At 40.3% G+C, this 20615-nt stretch overlaps 1 protein-coding gene across 1 annotated transcript in view; it reads right to left on the bottom strand.

Annotated features, from left to right (window-relative positions):
* Positions 1-6173: 6173 nt before the first annotated feature.
* LOC117527642 overlaps positions 6174-20615 on the bottom strand; it is a 53700-nt gene continuing 39258 nt past the window's right edge. Inside the window, exons 9-10 of the mRNA XM_034190076.1 lie at positions 16436-16578; positions 6174-6573 (exon numbers count right to left, since the gene is read on the bottom strand). Of these exons, the coding sequence (XP_034045967.1) occupies positions 16458-16578 (121 nt within the window). The 3' untranslated portion in view covers positions 6174-6573; positions 16436-16457. The remainder of the gene's footprint in view (positions 6574-16435; positions 16579-20615) is intronic.

Below are 20615 nucleotides of genomic sequence, written 5' to 3'. Positions count from 1 at the left end.
TCACTGACTGGATGCCACACTACTATTACTGTGAACATCCCCTTTTCTACTTTTTTTTTTTTTACTAATAGCCCAATTTCATAGCCTTAAGAGTGTGCATATCATGAATGCTTGGTCTTGTTGGATTTGTGAGAATCTACTGGTACAGTATATATATATATATATATATATATATACAAACACACACACACACAAAGTTGTATGTAAATGTTTGGGCACCCCTGATGATTTCCATGCTTTTCCTTTATAAAATAAATACAAGTAAAGTAAAGACAAGTAACGTGATGTAGTTTTCAATTTGACTGGAGCATTTTTAAATTTCGACCCCTGTGTAATTCTTCAATTGACCCCTACCTGGCCACCTGTTGAAAATTCAAGTGGCCAGTCGTTTTTTTAAGTGTAATTTCTGAGTTGTATTTGTGCTGAATTTAATGCTTGTATCACCATTTGAAGGAATGTTTCAGTTATCTGCTGCACTAATAAGCCAACAGAGCATGAACCAGCTGCTGTCTGTTAGCTTAAACGTGTATATAAGACCCCTGGATTAAAGGAGAAATACTGCTTTTAACAACATGGACCTCATTTCTGGCATAAAATATGGTCATTTACTCACCAATATAAGTTTGGTATCATTATTATTCCATAGTTCAAACGACGTGTTCAGTTCAAATCTGAGGCAAACATTTTTCTTCTTCTACTAAGGTGGATTAGAACTTTTTGTGGTACACAGCACCAACTACTGGATAGGAGGAACCTAGCAGTCAATGTGACTCACCAATTTCAAAATGCAGGTCTTTCAACCAGAAGTGTGGTGCCATGACATGTCAATCATCTGTGTCCAATCAGATTTCAGTGAAGTCCAGTGAAACCCCGGCCTCCACTCTAGCTCCACCCATGCCAGGAAGTGTTCAACTAAAGTGGCAACTATTAAGCTTTAATTTTGTCAATTAAGTTAAAACCTAGGTTTCAAAAAGAGCTGGTTGCCGTTCTTCAACAAACACTGCCCCCTGCAGGCAAACATGTGTTCACACTGGTTTATTCGTTTTGTTTCCCAGTGCCCCAAACAAAAATGTTTCCAGAACTAAATGTGCTGTGATGTCATCTTAGTGGCCCCGCCTCTCTGAGGTGTTCTCTGCTGGGGTGCAAAAGTCAAACATCTCCGTGATCCAATCAGATGCCAAAGTCCTGTGAGGTCTTTATGACCCGCCACATTTCCTGGTGGATCTCTGCTAACGAAAATAAATATTTTATTTTTTTCATCGCTTTAGCACATTTCTTTTTGAAGAATGTCTCAGTTGGATCATTTCATTCCAAACCAATGTCCAATCACATCCATATTATGAAGAATCAAGATTACAGAAGAAGTGAAACCGTGAACGAACTCTAGGACAAAGAATGTTTGGAAATGAAGACAAAGGGGTGGAGCCACAAAGCGGAGAAGTTAAACTTTGGACCTTTGACAGTAATTAAAATGGCTTCCACCCACAGACAGAAGGGGGCGGAGCTTATGTAACTTCCATGTGTTCTGCTCATGATGACGCTCTTTAGGCTGAAGAATTCAAACATTTTTCTTTCTCTCATTACAAAATGGAATAGAATTTTAAAAAAAATGTAACTACATTTGTTAGCATTCAGAGTAGAGCTGGACAACAAAACTTTAATCACGATTAAGTGCATGATTTGTATGATTAATTGCATTGTTATACGCAAAATCAAAAAATGAGTTAAAAAGTAGTGTATAGCACAATTTTAACTGTTCTGCCATATGAACGAAAGTGCTGTAGCATTTGTTCTGCAAACACTTAACAGCATTTTGTTTACACAGCTGCAGTTAAATAAAAATAAATTATGATTACCCAGTGATGTCCAGTAGTCCCCAGTGAGAACAACAGCGGGTGCACGTTGTACAATTGTGGCTTTTGCAGTCCTCTCCTTTATCGTGCATTGTGAGGGAATCTCATACGTGCTGTCATTTGTCACAATTCTCAGAATGTCTCTCAGCCCAACGTCCTCCACAACACTAATCGGCCTGCATTCTGTAGCAATCCATTTTGCTGTCGCATTTGTGAGCATCTCTTACCTTTGTTTATCTATAATTCTCCCACATGATGCATCTAACGCGCCACAGTTTAATTGAATGATTTGCTGGTATCAACTGTGTGTGCTGCATTTAGGTGATATTTAAGACTCAAAGTACTCCGCTGATAAGAAAATGTCGCTTGGCAGTGGCTACAAGTAACTGTCAACTACACCGTCTGGAAGCACTTTAAAATGAAAATGGCCACGTAAAAGTTATGTGCCCTTCTCCACGTTGGTTAATTTATCTGCCAATTCTTTTCAAGCTTCTTTATACAATAGTTTAGGTTGTTTTTTGTTTAATTCAATTATAGTTTATTTATATAGCGCAAAATCACAACATAAGTCATGCCTGAGGTGCCTGACAAGGTTAAGGTCCGACCTTACCAGCCCACCAGAGCAAGCACACAGGCTACAGTGGTCAAAAACAACCTTGGGTGGTTTTTGATTACACTGGTCAACACGATTTTCCTTGCATGGAGTTATCCAACAGATTTTGGGGGTGCTGAATCCACATCTGGTGTTCGTTTTTGGCAATCACATTACGTTTTTGAGATATGTAAACATATTTCTCGTATCAAGCATTGAAGCAAAAGCTGCCGTCTTGCACACCTCTTCGGCGCCATAAACGACATTATTACGGCTCTTTGTTCACATTTTGAAGACCTGGTTTAAAAACTATGCTTTTGAAGCTGCTTTTGTGTGTTATTAGTGTCATCAAAGTCATGAATGAAAGAGCAACTTTTGCGTAATCCATCAATACAGAACATGCAGACTGCAAAAAAAGTGATCAAAGAAATCTGAGCTCAAATTCAGATTCAACACCCCAAAATGACCCTAAATCAGTTCTCAAAATTCAGTTTTTACTTCTTTTTTTTTTTTTAAACCAGTGTTATAGGAAGAAAAATCAAGAAGGCCAGACTTAAAGGGGTGACCATCTGCTTGGTGCTTTGGACATACTACTAAGACCCCCCCCCCACCAAAAAAAAACCCCAAAACAAAAACAAATTAAGCTCAACAAAGAAATGTCAAACATGCTAAATAGAGAAAATGGAACTCAGCATCCCGGCACTTGTACAGTAGTGTTCAGAATAATAGTAGTGCTATGTGACTAAAAAGATTAATCCAGGTTTTGAGTATATTTCTTATTGTTACATGGGAAACAAGGTACCAGTAGATTCAGTAGATTCTCAGAAATCCAACAAGAGCGAGCATTCATGATATGCACACTCTTAAGGCTATGAAATTGGGCTATTAGTAAAAAAAAAAAAAAGTAGAAAAGGGGGTGTTCACAATAATAGTAGTGTGGCATCATCTACAATGATCTCCAATGCTTTAAAATGGACAAAAAACCAGAGACGCGTGGAAGAAAATGGAAAACCACCATCAAAATGGATAGAAGAATAACCAGAATGGCAAAGGCTCACCCATTGATAAGCTCCAGGATGTTCAAAGACAGTCTGGGGTTACCTTTAAGTGCTGTGACAGAAGACGCCTGTGTGAAGCTAATTTATTTGCAAGAATCCCCCGCAAAGTCCCTCTGTTAAATAAAAGACATGCAGAAGAGGTTACAATTTGCCAAAGAACACATCAACTGGCCTAAAGAGAAATGGAGGAATATTTTGTGGACTGATGAGAGTAAAATTGTTCTTTCTGGGTCCAAGGGCCGCAGACAGTTTGTGAGACAACCCCCAAACTCTGAATTCAAGCCACAGTTCACAGTGAAGACAGTGAAGCATGGTGGTGCAAGCATCATGATATGGGCATGTTTCTCCTACTATGGTGTTGGGCCTATATATCACATACCAGGTATCATGGATCAGTTTGGATATGTCAAAATATTTGAAGAGGTCATGTTGCCTTATGCTGAAGAGGACATGCCCTTGAAATGGGTGTTTCAACAAGACAATGACCCCAAGCACACTAGTAAACCAGCAAAATCTTGGTTCCAAACCAACAAAATTAATGCCTCGCAGATGTGAAGAAATCATGAAAAACTGTGGTTATACAACTAAATACTAGTTTAGTTATTCACAGGATTGCTAAAAAAAAGCAGTTTGAACATAACAGTTTTGAGTTTGTAGCGTCAACAGCAGATGCTACTATTATTATGAACACCCCCTTTTCTACTTTTTTTTTTTTGACTAATAGCCCAATTTCATAGCCTTAAGAGTGTGCATATCATGAATGCTTGGTCTTGTTGGATTTGTGAGAATCTACTGAATCTACTGGTACCTTGTTTCCCATGTAACAATAACAAATATACTCAAAACCTGGATTAATCTTTTTAGTCACATAGCACTACTGTTATTCTGAACACTACTGTATAATGTCTTCCCAACATTAAAGTTCCATGATCTGATCAGACTAAACTTAGATTTATAATAACCGCAGCTTCACACTGCAGTAAAGCTTCTTTGCTGCAGGATCTGAGAGCAAAAGCTCAGAAAATCCTGATGCTGTGACCAACCAGAAAGCAAAAGCCAACAAAGACTCGTTAGCGTGAAAATGAGCTCGAGCATTAAGCCAAAAATTAAAGCATCTAAATCTGAATATGGATCTCAATCCAGCTAACCATGTGTGTCTGCTGAGGTGTGGTCCACAGATGGACAGAGCATCAACAGCTCTGTCAAACAGCTCAGACATTCAGAACTAAAATGGTCCTGAACCCGTTTAAAGTATTGGGCAGACCGTTTGTCTGTGCTACTTTTGTATTTGCATCGTACTGGAGATTCATTTCACTCTAAAGATAAGAGAAGTTTCCAGATGAATTGTGTCAAGAAGCTTGCCCCCCCCCCCCCCCCCCCCACCACCACCAAAGTTAGACATGATACACCTCATCTTGTTCCAAAGCCTGAAGGTGGAGAACAGCACTGAAAATATTATTAATGTGCAGTCATTGACAAAGTGCAACTCAAACGTGACTACAAATCTATGAATGATCGGACATTTATTTGAACAACAGTCAAAGACTAACTTCCTGTTCCTGTAAATCACTGAAGGAAACATTCAGAAATAATTCATGAACCACATTTCAGTCAGCTTGGTAATTATTACCAGACTTTATCTGATAAAGTGCCAGCAATTAATGTCTAATTAATCCAGTGTCTTTCAGAATAAAAGCACAAAATGTGGTTTTGCTTTAGTGCTGATGAAGACAAAACTCGACGACCTGGAGGACATTTGGAAAGTTTCATTGACATAATCACATCTGGATGCCACCATGAAGGTCAAAACTGTTTCACAAAGTAAACGCGCAGCTTTACTGTTTGACAGGTTTGCTTTTAAAATCAAAGTAAAGATTAATTTATTCCAATGTGACATTAAATAAATGAAACAAAAAAGGAAAAATATCACAAACACGAGGAGGAAAAAAAAGTTTGTTAGCAAACAATAACAAAAATAAGGTTCAAATATTGTTTGTTCTCATTTCAAATAAATATTTTTACATTTTCTGCTCTTTATGGAAACAGGAAGTTGTTTAGTTTGGCCCCTCCCAATCTAAACATAACTTCCTGTTTCCATATTTATCTTCGGCTGACAAAATCATCTCCATTTCCATTCATGCCTCAGTTGCATCTGAAGGAACAGTCATTATGTACAGTCACTCTGAAATGATAAAACTGTGAGGTGATTTTGTTTGTGCAAAAGGTGAAACAAAAAATTAATAAATAACTGAACTTGTTTAAGAACAGAGACAAAGACGTTGTTTGTTCACGTCAGTCAACGCTCACTCCGCTTACGTACATCTGCGCTCACATAACTTAAAAAGCAAGCAGGAAGTTTGTCAACTTATTCCCATTTCATTTAAAACATTGCCATGATACGAGTTTAAAAAAGAAGCCATTTTTAAAGTGCGTTTCTCAGTTTTCAGATTTTAACTGAACATTTATATCCACCTAGAACTCAACCTTTGACCTTTCAACATGGTGGCAACACCAGGGATCATTGATGTCATGTGACCAGAACCAGAACATGTTCCAAGTGCTATTCTGGGTCCTTCTGGATCTTCATGACTCCACCCAGGAAGTTAGAATTTCACTGTATTTTCACGTGATTGGTTGCAAAATAAATTTTGCAGTCGATGTGAAAAAAGGGGGCGGAGTCAGAACACAACGTTGCAAAACGGGCCATGGTGAAGGTGAGCGCTCTAATGAGTGTGATGCTGATTTGAGGTCAGTTTATCAGGAAGAAAACCAAAGTGCTGCATCTTTCCATGGGTCCCGATGTTAAAAGAGGCGTCAACACCGCGAGGACGAATTTAAGCGTCTCGCTAAATGGAGTCCGTTTCCAAACAACACCTGGCTGCTCAGTCATGACATCAAAAGAGGCAGCGTCTCCACATCCCCGGCCCTGCCCAGCTCCCTGTGAGCCAATCAGAGAGCCTGGGGAGGGTGGATCATCTGAAACTCCACCTGAAAAGAGCTCAAGAAGCTGATTGCTGCAGCATCCATATTTCAACGTCTGTGGACAGAAGAGCGGGAAACCAAAGAGAACCTGGAGGGAGGAGAAGAAAGATGTTTTTACAATTCAAACATGGAGCACATCACAGTCCTCAAAATTCACTCAAATAATTCCTACAAAATCTTCACAGTGAATTTCTGGTGACCTCTGACCCCATAAATAACCAATCACAGATATGGTTAGCAAGACGTGCTCATCCAGATTAGTAAATCCTGACCTGTGCCATTAAAAACTGGTACGAGAAGACTGAGCAGTTATAGAAGATTTACTGGGGTGATGTTAAGCAGCAGCGATACAAATATGTAGACCCGGGTTCGATTCCCGCTCCAAGTAACTGTTTGTGTCCTTGGACAAAACGCTTCATCTGTTGTGTCTCAGTCCACCCATCTGGAAACAGGCTAAAGAGAATGCTGACTACTTCAACCAAGGGATAAGCAGCGGCACCAACGGGCCTCTGGGCCTGGACTGGACTTACTGCTCACCTTCTCTTACTAGACAAAGACTCATGAAGCATCTGGGGCCAAATCCACACGTGGATCCAATCCATATCTGCTGAACAGATGCTGAACAAACACAGCAGCAGTCAAAAGAAATGACTTCATGAGCGGCGATCAGCTCCACGCTGAAAAGACGTGAGCTGCAGGACTGCCAACAAACCGTCCGGCATCAGTAAACCTCCAGCTCCAATCCTCAGACTGGATCAGAACACCACCCCATGCACAGGAAGCTGTCAGAAGGGGGCACCTGACCACAATAAATACTCACAGTATGCTTTTGAACTAAAACCCACTTTTTTTTTTGTCTTTTTTTGAGAGGCCCTGCAGGCAGACCAGACTTGGAGGAGGGACCAACTACTTTGACCAGACTACCAACAACCACCAAATAAACAATTTCACTTTTTATACTGTGTGTGCTTCTTACCCTGTGTGCTGCTATTCCATGCTGCTAGAACCTCAATTTCCCCGAGGGAGTCTTACCAAGGGATCAATAAAGTTCGATCTAATCTAATCTATTTCCGTATGGCCTCTGAAACCGGAGCACTGTGTATGAAAATATCAGTAGATCCAAAGTGATGTGTGTCCTGTGACTTATACTTCAGTGCTATTAAATATTATTAATCAGTGGTGGACACAGTTCTGCTAATCCACTAATTATCAAAGCTAATGTTTTCATTATCAGATTAGCTTTCAGATAACTTTGAAAACCATCAGCGGACTAATTACAGTAGTGTTCCGAATAATAGTAGTGCTATGTGACTATAAAGATTAATCTAGGTTTTGAGTATATTTCTTATTGTTACATGGGAAACAAGGTACCAGTAGATTCTCAGAAATCCAACAAGACCAAGCATTCATGATATGCACACTCTTAAGGCTATGAAACTGGGCTATTAGTAAAAAAGTAGAAAAGGGGGTGTTCACAATAATACGAGTAGTAGCCTCTGCTATTGACGCTACAAACTCAAAACTATTATGTTCAAACTGCTTTTCTAGCAATCCTGTGAATAACTAAACTAGTATTTAGTTGTATAACCACAGTTTTGCATGATTCCTTCACATCTGCGAGGCATGGACTCAACCAACTTGTGGCACCTTTCAGCTGTTATTCCACTCCAAGATTCTTTAACAACATTCCACAATTCATTCACATTTCTTGGTTTTGCTTCAGAAACAGCTTTTTTGATGTCACCCCACAGGTTCTCAATTGGATTTAGGTCAGGGGATTGGGCAGGCCACTCCAAAACATTAATTTTGTTGGTTTGGAACCAAGATTTTGCTCGTTTACTTGTGTGCTTGGGGTCATTGTCTTGTTGAAACACCCATTTCAAGGGCATGTCCTCTTCAGCATAAGGCAACATGACCTCTTCAAGTATTTTGACATATCCAAACTGATCCATGATACCTGGTACGATATATAGGCCCAACACCATAGTAGGAGAAACATGCCCATATCATGATGCTTGCACCACCATGCTTCACTGTGAACTGTGGCTTGAATTCAGTTTGGGGATCGTCTCACAAACTGTCTGCAGCCCTTGGACCCAAAAAGAACAATTTTACTCTCATCAGTCCACAAAATATTCCTCCATTTGTCTTTAGGCCAGTTGATGTGTTGACTGTCTTTGAACATCCTGATAATGCCATAGGTATTAAAGGCACTGCGCTGCGGTGGTTTGAATCATATTTGTCTAATAGATTACAATTTGTTCATGTAAATGGGGAATCTTCTTCACAGACTAGGGTTAATTATGGAGTTCCACAAGGTTCTGTGCTAGGACCAATTTTATTCACTTTATACATGCTTCCCTTAGGTAGTATTATTAGACGGTATTGCTTAAATTTTCATTGTTACGCAGATGATACCCAGCTTTATCTATCCATGAAGCCAGAGGACACACACCAATTAGCTAAACTGCAGGATTGTCTTACAGACATAAAGACATGGATGACCTCTAATTTCCTGCTTTTAAACTCAGATAAAACTGAAGTTATTGTACTTGGCCCCACAAATCTTAGAAACATGGTGTCTAACCAGATCCTTACTCTGGATGGCATTGCCCTGGCCTCTAGTAATACTGTGAGAAATCTTGGAGTCATTTTTGATCAGAATATGTCATTCAAAGTGCATATTAAACAAATATGTAGGGCTGCTTTTTTGCATTTACGCAATATCTCTAAAATCAGAAAGGTCTTGTCTCAGAGTGATGCTGAAAAACTAATTCATGCATTTATTTCCTCTAGGCTGGACTATTGTAATTCATTATTATCAGGTTGTCCTAAAAGTTCCCTAAAAAGCCTTCAGTTAATTCAAAATGCTGCAGCTAGAGTACTAACGGGGACTAGAAGGAGAGAGCATATCTCACCCATATTGGCCTCTCTTCATTGGCTTCCTGTTAATTCTAGAATAGAATTTAAAATTCTTCTTCTTACTTATAAGGTTTTGAATAATCAGGTCCCATCTTATCTTAGGGACCTCGTAGTACCATATCACCCCAATAGAGCGCTTCGCTCTCAGACTGCAGGCTTACTTGTAGTTCCTAGGGTTTGTAAGAGTAGAATGGGAGGCAGAGCCTTCAGCTTTCAGGCTCCTCTCCTGTGGAACCAGCTCCCAATTCAGATCAGGGAGACAGACACCCTATCTACTTTTAAGATTAGGCTTAAAACTTTCCTTTTTGCTAAAGCTTATAGTTAGGGCTGGATCGGGTGACCCTGAACCATCCCTTAGTTATGCTGCTATAGACGTAGACTGCTGGGGGGTTCCCATGATGCACTGTTTCTTTCTCTTTTTGCTCTGTATGCACCACTCTGCATTTAATCATTAGTGATCGATCTCTGCTCCCCTCCACAGCATGTCTTTTTCCTGGTTCTCTCCCTCAGCCCCAACCAGTCCCAGCAGAAGACTGCCCCTCCCTGAGCCTGGTTCTGCTGGAGGTTTCTTCCTGTTAAAAGGGAGTTTCTCCTTCCCACTGTAGCCAAGTGCTTGCTCACAGGGGGTCGTTTTGACCGTTGGGGTTTTACATAATTATTGTATGGCCTTGCCGTACAATATAAAGCGCCTTGGGGCAACTGTTTGTTGTGATTTGGCGCTATATAAAAAAATTGATTGATTGATTGATCCTGGAGCTGATCAATGGGTGAGCCTTTGCCATTCTGGTTATTCTTCTATCCATTTTGATGGCTGTTTTCCATTTTCTTCCACGCGTCTCTGTTTTTTTTGTCCATTTAAAAGCATTGGAGGTCATTGTAGATGAACAGCCTATAATTTTTTGCACCTGCGTATAAGTTTTCCCCTCTCCAATCAACTTTTTAATCAAACTACGCTGTTCTTCTGAACAGTGTCTGAACAAACGTCCCATTTTCCTCAGGCTTTCAAAGAGAAACGCATGTTCAACAGGTGCTGGCTTCATCCTTAAATAGGGGACACCTGATTCACATCTGTTTGTTCCACAAAATTGACGAACTCACTGACTGGATGCCACACTACTATTATTGTGAACATCCCCTTTTCTACTTTTTTTTTTTTTTTTTTTTACTAATAGCCCAATTTCATAGCCTTAAGAGTGTGCATATCATGAATGCTTGGTCTTGTTGGATTCGTCAGAATCTACTGAATCTACTGGTACCTTGTTTCCCATCAATAAGAAATATACTCAAAACCTGGATTAATCTTTTAGTCACATAGCACTACTATTATTTTGAACACTACTGTATGTTCGGATAAATGGTCTGATAAAATTTAGACCGCTAACATATTTTTGTAGGCGTGATGAACAAAGCTTAACAGTTACAAACATTTATGAAGTCTGAAATCAAAGGTTTGAGTACCTACCTCCTAAATGTTTTGTAGTAGATGTACAGTTCCATCCTCTGCAAACAGAGGAGAGCTGGTTCCAGAAGAAACCGCTCTATCCTCTGCAAGCAAACGAGAACTGGTCACAGAAAAGAAAAAACAAAAACAAAAGAAAAAAAGATCATTTCTTTTGACCCCATACTGATGCACTGGCAATATCACCCAAGTCATCCAGAGGCATACACCCATACTGATGCACTGGCAATATCACCCAAGTCATCCAGAGGCATACAGTTTTAACTTTTGCTTAAAATTTTAACCAAACTAATTTCAGAGTTAGTTATTTAAGTTAACGTCACGACTGAAGTTTTACGAAGTGAAAATATCAGATATATGTTTTAGTTAAAGTAATGCACTAATTTTGAAGGTTTTAGTGTGGACATGCTGTGTCCAGGTGCATTATGGGTAATCTCAGTACATTCACGACAGAAGAAATGCATTTGAGACACTCTGATCAGGCTCCACACGGACAACAGCAGTCCTGCTTATGTCAAAAACTGTCTGTCTTCTTTGCTCCAGAGTAATATATATAAGATGGCTGAAATTCAGTTTGCTTTTATTAAATTCCATGCATCTTAAATGTAGCAGACACGGATTATCTGGAATATTCATTTTGGCAAGTTTTCACGGCCTCTACTTTGAGATCTGTAGGTCTGGCTGCTGGAATGTTGACTGGAATGTGAAAATTTCTCACTCTAGTGCAGCAGATAAATCCAAATTTTCACCAGAACACTTCGGTTTGTGACAAAAGTCTCAAATTTGGTGCATGTGTTGTTCAGAGGCTATTTTTTATATTCACTGGATGGCCACTCAAAATTTAAAGATGGCTGCCGATTTTCAAGATGGCCACCGAACAAATTCCTAATTCGGGCATCGTTTGATTCTGTTCATGTTTTTTAACTTTTTTTTTTCCTTTTATGTACTTCAAACAGTTCCAATAAACCATTGCGCAATGCATTTATGTTAATAATTGTCTACAGCTTTTTTTTTAAATGAGGACTGAATCAAATATCGCAACAAAAGCCCAAGATTCAGTACATTATGTCTCCTCTGAAAAAGTTTTCTTTAAAATGAGTGGTACACACTGTTCATTGCTACATACATCTGTATAGCTGTCAATACATGTATATATACAAGTTAGATGGTGGTATTATAATAAAAGTTTAGCTTAGAGGAGTGAATATAAATGCACAACCAGGGCACACTGGTGACTTCACTGCTGTGTAACTCAGCATGGGGTTCAGTGTCAGCTAATCTTCCTTTATTAATGCTCTACCTTCATGTAGTTTTACTAACTCCACTGGTAGATTATGACTAATTGTGTAGCGCATGCATGTAGTGTAGTTTAGTGTCCCAAATGCTGTCTAATAGCCCCATATCAATTAGCTGGTAGAACAGTGTAGAAAGAAATTGGTAGATTTAGTTAGACAGCTGAAAGGCTTGGCAGAAAACCCAACCTCATTCTACGAGCCTATCAAGAAAAACAGACTGAATTTCTTTTCTCAAGATAAACCTGTTGCAAAGCCCTCAAAACAGAAGCTGCTCAAAGACTGTCAACTTTTCTCCAGGCTATTCATATCCTGTCAGAGTAGAGAATGTGACCTTCAGGAATTCTTTCAACATGAAAATCAAATGTCCCCTGCTTCTTTGAGTGAGGGGGGAAAGATCTATAGTTGTCAGAAATCCCAACTCACCTCCATCCTCGAGAAACTTGTCTCACTTCCAGACCAAGAGCCAAAGGCAGAAGACATCATCGATGGCTCAGTTTTGGTCCATGCACTCCCACCAAAAACGTCAAAGACCTTTGCAGACTACGCTAATCTTACTTCTTGCCAAGGATTAGTACATATGCTAGTGAATACAAGACAACACATGTTGTGTTTGATGTTTACAGTGCATCAAGTCTGAAAGCAAACAAGATCCAAAAGGGGATCTGGGGAAGGCGCAAGGTTACAGACAAGAACACTGTTCCTTCAAACTGGAAAACCTTCCTCAGAAACAACGAGAACAAGTCTGAACTGTTTTGCTTCCTTGCAGACAAAATTGCCCAAATGCCTGCACCCAATTTGGTGATTGTGACCAAAGGAAGAAAGGTACTTAGCAACCACAAAGTGAATCTTATAACACTGGATGATTGCACTCATGAGGAGGCAGACAGCCACCTCTTTGTCCATGCCAAGTATGCTGTTGGACAGGGCAGCAAATCTGTTACGGTCAAAGCCAATGACACAGATGTTCTGGTCATTGGTTTGAGTGTCTTCCCAACTCTTCAAGGCATGGGTCTACAGCAGCTATGGCTTTCATTCATCCAGGGACAGAGCCTTCGCTGGATTCCCATTCATGACCTATACAGCAATGTTGACCAAGAAAAAGCCACAGGAATGCTGTTCTTCCATGCTTTCACGGGTTATGATGTGGTCTCTGCCTTTAGAAACAAAGGAAAGAAAACAGCTTGGCAAACATGGGACATATTTCCAGAGACCACCCCAGTATTTTCCAAACTAAGCAAGTACCCACCAACCATTGAAGACTCAGATATCAAGATACTGGAGAAGTTTATGATCACCATGTATGACAGGTCCAGCACTGTTGACAGTGTAGATGAAGCCAGACTTGACCTGTTTGCCCAGAAGCAGAGACCATATGAAGCCATCCCTCCTACCAGTGCAGCTCTGCTTCAACACACCAAACGTGCAGCATTCCAGGCAGGATGCATATGGGCTCAGGCGATTCTGTGTCAACCAAAAGCAGACAATCCAGCTGACTGGGGCTGGAACAAGGTTGGTGATGAACAGGTGGTCTTCTGGACAGCCAACTAACCAATTGCAAAGAGTTGTGAACAACTCACCAAATGTGGCTGCAAGTCTGGCTGTTGTGGCAGATGCACATGCTACAGGCTTGGCCTGGCTTGCACAGCTATCTGCAGTTGTAAATGTGAGGTATGAGCAGCCTCTCTTGAGCCCTGCTCCCCCCCCCCTTTTTTTTTGGTTTGGTTACGATTTTTTTTTTTTTTTTTTGAATGTGTCAATATAATGAGCAAACACTTTGAAATTGACACACTTCAATAAATGTATTTTTTCATGTTTGAAGAAAAACTCTCTTCCACTGTAGCACCTTTTTGCATTGCAAAGTTGGTGGACTATATGGGGTTTATTTACTTTTTGTCGTTTGGCTCCATTTCCATCTTTCAATCGTGACAATTTACATTACATATATCTAAGAAAGGGGTGAACATTACACAGAAGTAATGTGCACTCATTGTTTTGCAAATATGGAAGTTCTTCTTGTACATTTATTAATTATTTGTGGGGCTATTTTGTTCACAGGAACTATGTCATTCATATCGTTCAGCAGTCAGTGTCAAAAATCATGCACTGATATCACGTTAATGCCATTTGGATACTGTTTTCTCATATTAGTTATTGTTATTTCCATGCACACAATATTTTGTTCAATTAACACTTTAGAAAGTGATTCTTTGGCTTTTCAAGTGGAGGCTTGAAGAAAAATAATTTTGTGGCAGCAATATTTCATGCCTTTTTTCTTAGAATGGTAAACAAATCATTTTGTGATTATTGGATCACTCTCCTACACAGTAGTACACTGTATGAGTGATAAATGAAGTACCATATTCATATATATGCACGGAAACTGCCGTAAATTCATAAAACTGGCAGCCATCTTAGGAAATGGTGGGTGTTGACTCATTTAAACTAACATTCATCCTGCTGTAACCAGGTTTCTGTAAGGCAGAATAAATCAATATGTTGATCAATTATTATATCATTTACTAACAGGGACTTAGAAGAGAGAGATCTAATGTTTAATAGACCACATTTAACTGTTTTAGTCTGTGGTGCAGTTGAAGGTGCTATATTATTTTTTCTTTCATTTTTATGCTTAAATATATTTTTGCTGGTTACTGGTGGTCTGGGAGCAGGCACCGTCTCTACGGGGATGGGGTAATGAGGGGATGGCAGGGGGAGAGAAGCTGCAGAGGTGTGTAAGACTACAACTCTGCTTCCTGGTCCCAACCCTGGATAGTCACGGTTTGGAGGATTTAAGAAAATTGGCCAGATTTCTAGAAATGAGAGCTGCTCCATCCAAAGTGGGATGGATGCCGTCTCTCCTAACAAGACCAGGTTTTCCCCAGAAGCTTTGCCAATTATCTATGAAGCCCACCTCATTTTTTGGACACCACTCAGACAGCCAGCAATTCAGGGAGAACATGCGGCTAAACATGTCACTCCCGGTCCGACTGGGGAGGGGCCCAGCGAAAACTACAGAGTCCGACATTGTTTTTGCAAAGTTACACACCGATTCAATATTAATTTTAGTGACCTCCGATTGGCGTAACCGGGTGTCATTACTGCCGACGTGAATTACAATCTTACCAAATTTACGCTTAGCCTTAGCCAGCAGTTTCAAATTTCCTTCAATGTCACCTGCTCTGGCCCCCAGAAGACAATTGACTATGGCTGCTGGTGTCGCTAACTTCACATTTCTCAAAACAGAGTCGCCAATAACCAGAGTTTGTTCCTCGGCAGGTGTGTCGCCGAGTGGAGAAAAACGGTTAGAGATGTGAACGGGTTGGTGGTGTACACAGGGCTTCTGTTTAGGACTACGCTTCCTCCTCACAGTCACCTAGTCGGCCTGCTTTCCCGGCTGCTCGGGATCTGCTGGAGGGGAACTAATGGCGGCTAAGCTACCTTGGTCCGCACCGACTACAGGGGCCTGGCTAGCTGTAGAATTTTCCAAGGTGCGGAGCCGAGTCTCCAATTCGCCCAGCCTGGCCTCCAAAGCTACGAATAAGCTACACTTATTACAAGTACCGTTACTGCTAAAGGAGGCCAAGGAATAACTAAACATTTCATACCCAGAGCAGAAAAGTGCGGGAGAGACAGGAGAAGCCGCCATGCTAAACCGGTTAAGAGCTAGTAGCTGTGCTAAGCTAGCGGATTCCTAAAAACACACAAAGTGAATAATGTGTAAATAATTTAGAGGTAATTCAGCAGAGGGAGTGCTTTAGTTAAGGCACGTGAAGATTACACTGTGAAACAAATCGTTATCTAGTTAACTAGATCAATCTAACTGTGCAGATTAAACAGCTAACAGATACAGCAAAACACCGCTGTGCTCCGGAACAGGAAGTGATACAATACCGCAGTGAGAGCCAACCACCAGTAGATGGCCAAAATACAACAATTGTCCTCCTGCTGTTTCCGCTCCGCGCGGACGCAGAGACGGAGTTTATCACCGATGCGTTTGGATCTTAATTTCACATCCCAAAATGTCATCTGCATCACCCGGACACACAGTCCTGGAATTTAGGTCCAGTGGTGCCGTGCGTTTTTGGTTTGTTATGTTCCGAACACTCTCCTGGTTATCTTATAAATCTACACGACGCTAACTTGCATTAGCAATTACTTTTTGTACATTTTCTCTCTGAGTGCTCTTCTGAAAGAATACCAAGCCCACAGCAGGAACTTCAGATCCTGGTCCTCGCTACTGATACTAGGTACTTGATGCACTGTCAGTCACTTACTTTGTCCTATCAGGTTCCAGTGCTATGTCTGAGTCTCCACCCCTGGCTGGCTGTTGTGGTCCCGCCCCGTCTCATTGAGTGACAGGTGGATCTCTTCCTCAGGGTCGTAATAGTAGAATTTTCTCAGGTAAGTGATCAGAGGCCTGATGGGATTTATAGTTCAACAAACAAACACAGTGTTTACTTAGAATTCAGAAAACATGCAGAAGTCACATCTAACTACCACAAAACATTTTCAATAACCATAAACACAAGAAATCTTTTTTAGCATAATGCAGAAATAAATCTGACAGAACCCAGTAAGGTTAGCAAAATGTTTTCATCGCAACGTGATTGCTTTTGTGTGTGCATCAAACGCCAATATCGGTAACGTTCTTTATTTCAATGTGATCACTTCTATCTACAATTAGCGGGAATGCTAACATTAGCGTTTGCTGTTAATTGCTTGCTTTTATTTCAATGTAATCATGTGATTGCTTTTATGTTGACATCGTACACTAATGTTAGCAAAGCATTTTCAATTCAATGCGATTGCTTTTATGTTGACATCATACGCTAATGTTAGCAAAGCATTTTCAATTCAATGCGAGTGCTTTTATGTTGACATCATACGCTAATGTTAGCAAAGCATTTTCAATTCAATGCGAGTGCTTTTATGTTGACATCATACGCTAATGTTAGCAAAGCGTTTTCAATTCAATGCGATCGCTTTTATACTGGCGTCATACGCTAATGTTAGCGAAGCGTTTTCAATTCAATGCGATCGCTTTTATGTTGGCGTCATACACTAATGTTAGCGAAGAGTTTTCAATTCAATGCGATCGCTTTTATGTTGGCGTCATACGCTAATGTCAGCGAAGCGTTTTGAATTCAATGCGATCGCTTTTATGTTGGCATCATACGCTAATGTCAGCAAAGCGTTTTGAATTCAATGCGATCGCTTTTATGTTGCCGTCATACGCTAATGTCAGCGAAGCGTTTTCAATTCAATGCGATCGCTTTTATGTTGGCGTCATACGCTAATGTCAGCGAAGCGTTTTCAATTCAATGCGATCGCTTTTATGTTGGCGTCATACGCTAATGTTAGCGAAGCGTTTTCAATTCAATGCGATCGCTTTTATGTTGGCGTCATACGCTAATGTCAGCGAAGCGTTTTCAATTCAATGCGATCGCTTTTATGTTGGCGTCATACGCTAATGTCAGCGAAGCATTTTCAATTCAATGTGATCGCTTTTATGCTGGTGTCATACGGTAATGTTAGCAAAGTGTTTTCACTTCAAAGTGATCTCTATGATGTTGGCGTCATACGCTAATGTTAGAAAAGTGTTTTCACTTCAAAGTGATCTCTATGATGTTGGCGTCATATGCTAATGTTAGAAAAGTGTTTTCACTTCAAAGTGATCTCTATGATGTTGGCGTCATACGCTAATGTTAGAAAAGTGTTTTCACTTCAAAGTGATCTCTATGATGTTGGCGTCATACGCTAATGTTAGAAAAGTGTTTTCACTTCAAAGTGATCTCTATGATGTTGGCATCAAAGGCTAACATTAGCCAAGTGTTTTCACTTCAAAGTGATTGCTTTTATGCAGCCATCAAATGCTATCTTTAGCAAAGTCTTTTCAATTCAATGTGATCGCTTTTATGTTGGCGTTATACGCTAATGTTAGCAAAGTGTTTTCACTTCAACGTGATCTCTATGATGTTGGCCTCATACGCTAATGTTAACAAAGTGTTTTCACTTTAAAGTGATCTCTATGATGTTGGCGTCAAAGGCTAACATTAGCAAAATGTTTTCCCTTCAAAGTGATTGCTTTTATGCAGCCATCAAACGCTATCTTGAGCAAAGTCTTTTCAATTCAATGTGATTGCTTTTATTTCCGCATCAAACAGTAAGGTTAGCAAAGTGTTTTCAATTCACCATGATCTTTTATTTCTTATGTCTGAGTCAAACACGAATGTTACAGCGTGGCAGAGGATTGCGGTGGTAGATGGAACTACACAAAAAATCAGCTATTTGAAACGTGAACACGTTTTTGGTGCAGCACACCGAAACAACTGCTGGTAGAATTGCCCATTATGCCCCGCCCATTTATCAGAGGAATGTTCAGTCTGTGAGTCACATGATGCAGCACGACAACAAAAATGTTCATTTGATTTTTCACTTCAGACCTTTTTTTTTTTCATTAAATTCCAAAACTACTGCCCACATGCTGAGGTTCAAATATATTTGGGTAACCATAGTTCATGGGTAACCATAGTTCATGAATGTGAGCTCAAATTCAGGTTTTAAATCGTCCATGAACAGCAGATGGTTCACAAGTTTGTTTTTCCTTCCTCTGTCTCTACTTAAGTCATACCCGATGTCATGCTCCTTCAGGATCTTGCTGAGCAGGTCTATGGTTAAGCAGAATAAAAGAGGTGAAAGGCTGTCTCCCTGAAACATCCCTCTCTGAACTCGTACATCTGGGATTATTATCAATCAATTTCAATCAATTTTTTATATAGCGCCAAAATCACAACAAACAGTTGCCCCAAGGCGCTTTATATTGTAAGGCAAGGCCATACAATAATTATGTAAAACCCCAACAGTCAAAACGACCCCCCTGTGAGCAAGCACTTGGCTACAGTGGGAAGGAAAAACTCCCTTTTAACAGGAAGAAACCTCCAGCAGAACCAGGCTCAGGGAGGGGCAGTCTTCTGCTGGGACTGGTTGGGGCTGAGGGAGAGAACAGGAAAAAGACATGCTGTGGAGGGGAGCAGAGATCGATCACTAATGATTAAATGCAGAGTGGTGCATACAGAGCAAAAAGAGAAAGAAAACAGTGCATCATGGGAACCCACCAGCAGTCTACGTCTATAGCAGCATAACTAAGGGATGGTTCAGGGTCACCTGATCCAGCCCCTAACTATAAGCTTTAGCAAAAAGGAAAGTTTTAAGCCTAATCTTAAAAGTAGAGAGGGTGTCTGTCTCCCTGATCTGAATTGGGAGCTGGTTCCACAGGAGAGGAGCCTGAAAGCTGAAGGCTCTGCCTCCCATTCTACTCTTACAAACCCTAGGAACTACAAGTAAGCCTGCAGTGTGAGAGCGAAAGCGCTCTATTGGGGTGATATGGTACTACGACGGTCCCTAAGATAAGATGGGACCTGATTATTCAAAACCTTATAAGTAAGAAGAAGGAATTTTAAATTCTATTCTAGAATTAACAGGAAGCCAATGAAGAGAGGCCAATATGGGTGAGATATGCTCTCTCCTTCTAGTCCCCGTCAGTACTCTAGCTGCAGCATTTTGAATTAACTGAAGGCTTTTTAGGGAACTTTTAGGACAACCTGATAATAATGAATTACAATAGTCCAGCCTAGAGGAAATAAATGCATGAATTAGTTTTTCAGCATCACTCAGACAAGACCTTTCTGATTTTAGAGATATTGCGGTAAATGCAAAAAGCAGTCCTACATATTTGTTTAATATGCGCTTTGAATGACATATCCTGATCAAAATGACTCAAGATTCTCACAGTATTACTAGAGGTCAGGGTAATGCCATCCACAGTAAGGATCTGGTCAGACACCATGTTTCTAAGATTTGTGGGGCCAAGTACAATAACTTCAGTTTTATCTGAGTTTAAAAGCAGGAAATTAGAGGTCATCCATGTCTTTATGTCTGTATGTGTCCTTCTTTGTGGTTTAGGGTGATGGTGGTGTTCCACTTGTTCATTTGTGCTCTCAGGAAAGATCTTATTTCCTCATTGATGTTGTAGAGTTCTAAGCACCTCATGATCCAGGAGTGTGGTACACTGTCAGAATTTTTCAATTTCTTCTCTCTCAGGTGGCTGTTATACTTCTGTTGTGTCGTTTGTCAGCTTCCTGTACACTAGTCTGGGGCGTTTTGCAAATTGTTTGTTTATCTGTTTTGCTTGTATTTTCTTATCTTTGTTCCTAATCTGTGCCGCAAAAGCTTTCACTAAGGCTTGATGTTCAGCCAGCCTCCCACCCAGCTGTTTAGCTTCAACATTGTATTTTCTTTTAATGTGAGTTACTTTTTTAAGAAGATTCTTTTTGTGGTTTTGGCTTCCCAAAAATGTGGCCATTTGGGAGATCTCTGCTCTTAGGCGGCTGATTTTTTGTTGTAATTTCTTTTTCCATTGTGGCATGGTATTCTTTTTCTTAATTCTGGGACCAG

This window comes from Thalassophryne amazonica, chromosome 16 (assembly GCF_902500255.1).
Source record: "Thalassophryne amazonica chromosome 16, fThaAma1.1, whole genome shotgun sequence".
Classification (NCBI taxonomy): Eukaryota; Metazoa; Chordata; class Actinopteri; order Batrachoidiformes; family Batrachoididae; genus Thalassophryne; species Thalassophryne amazonica.
Note: the sequence above shows the minus strand (reverse complement) of the source record. Positions and strands in the feature narration are given on the sequence as shown.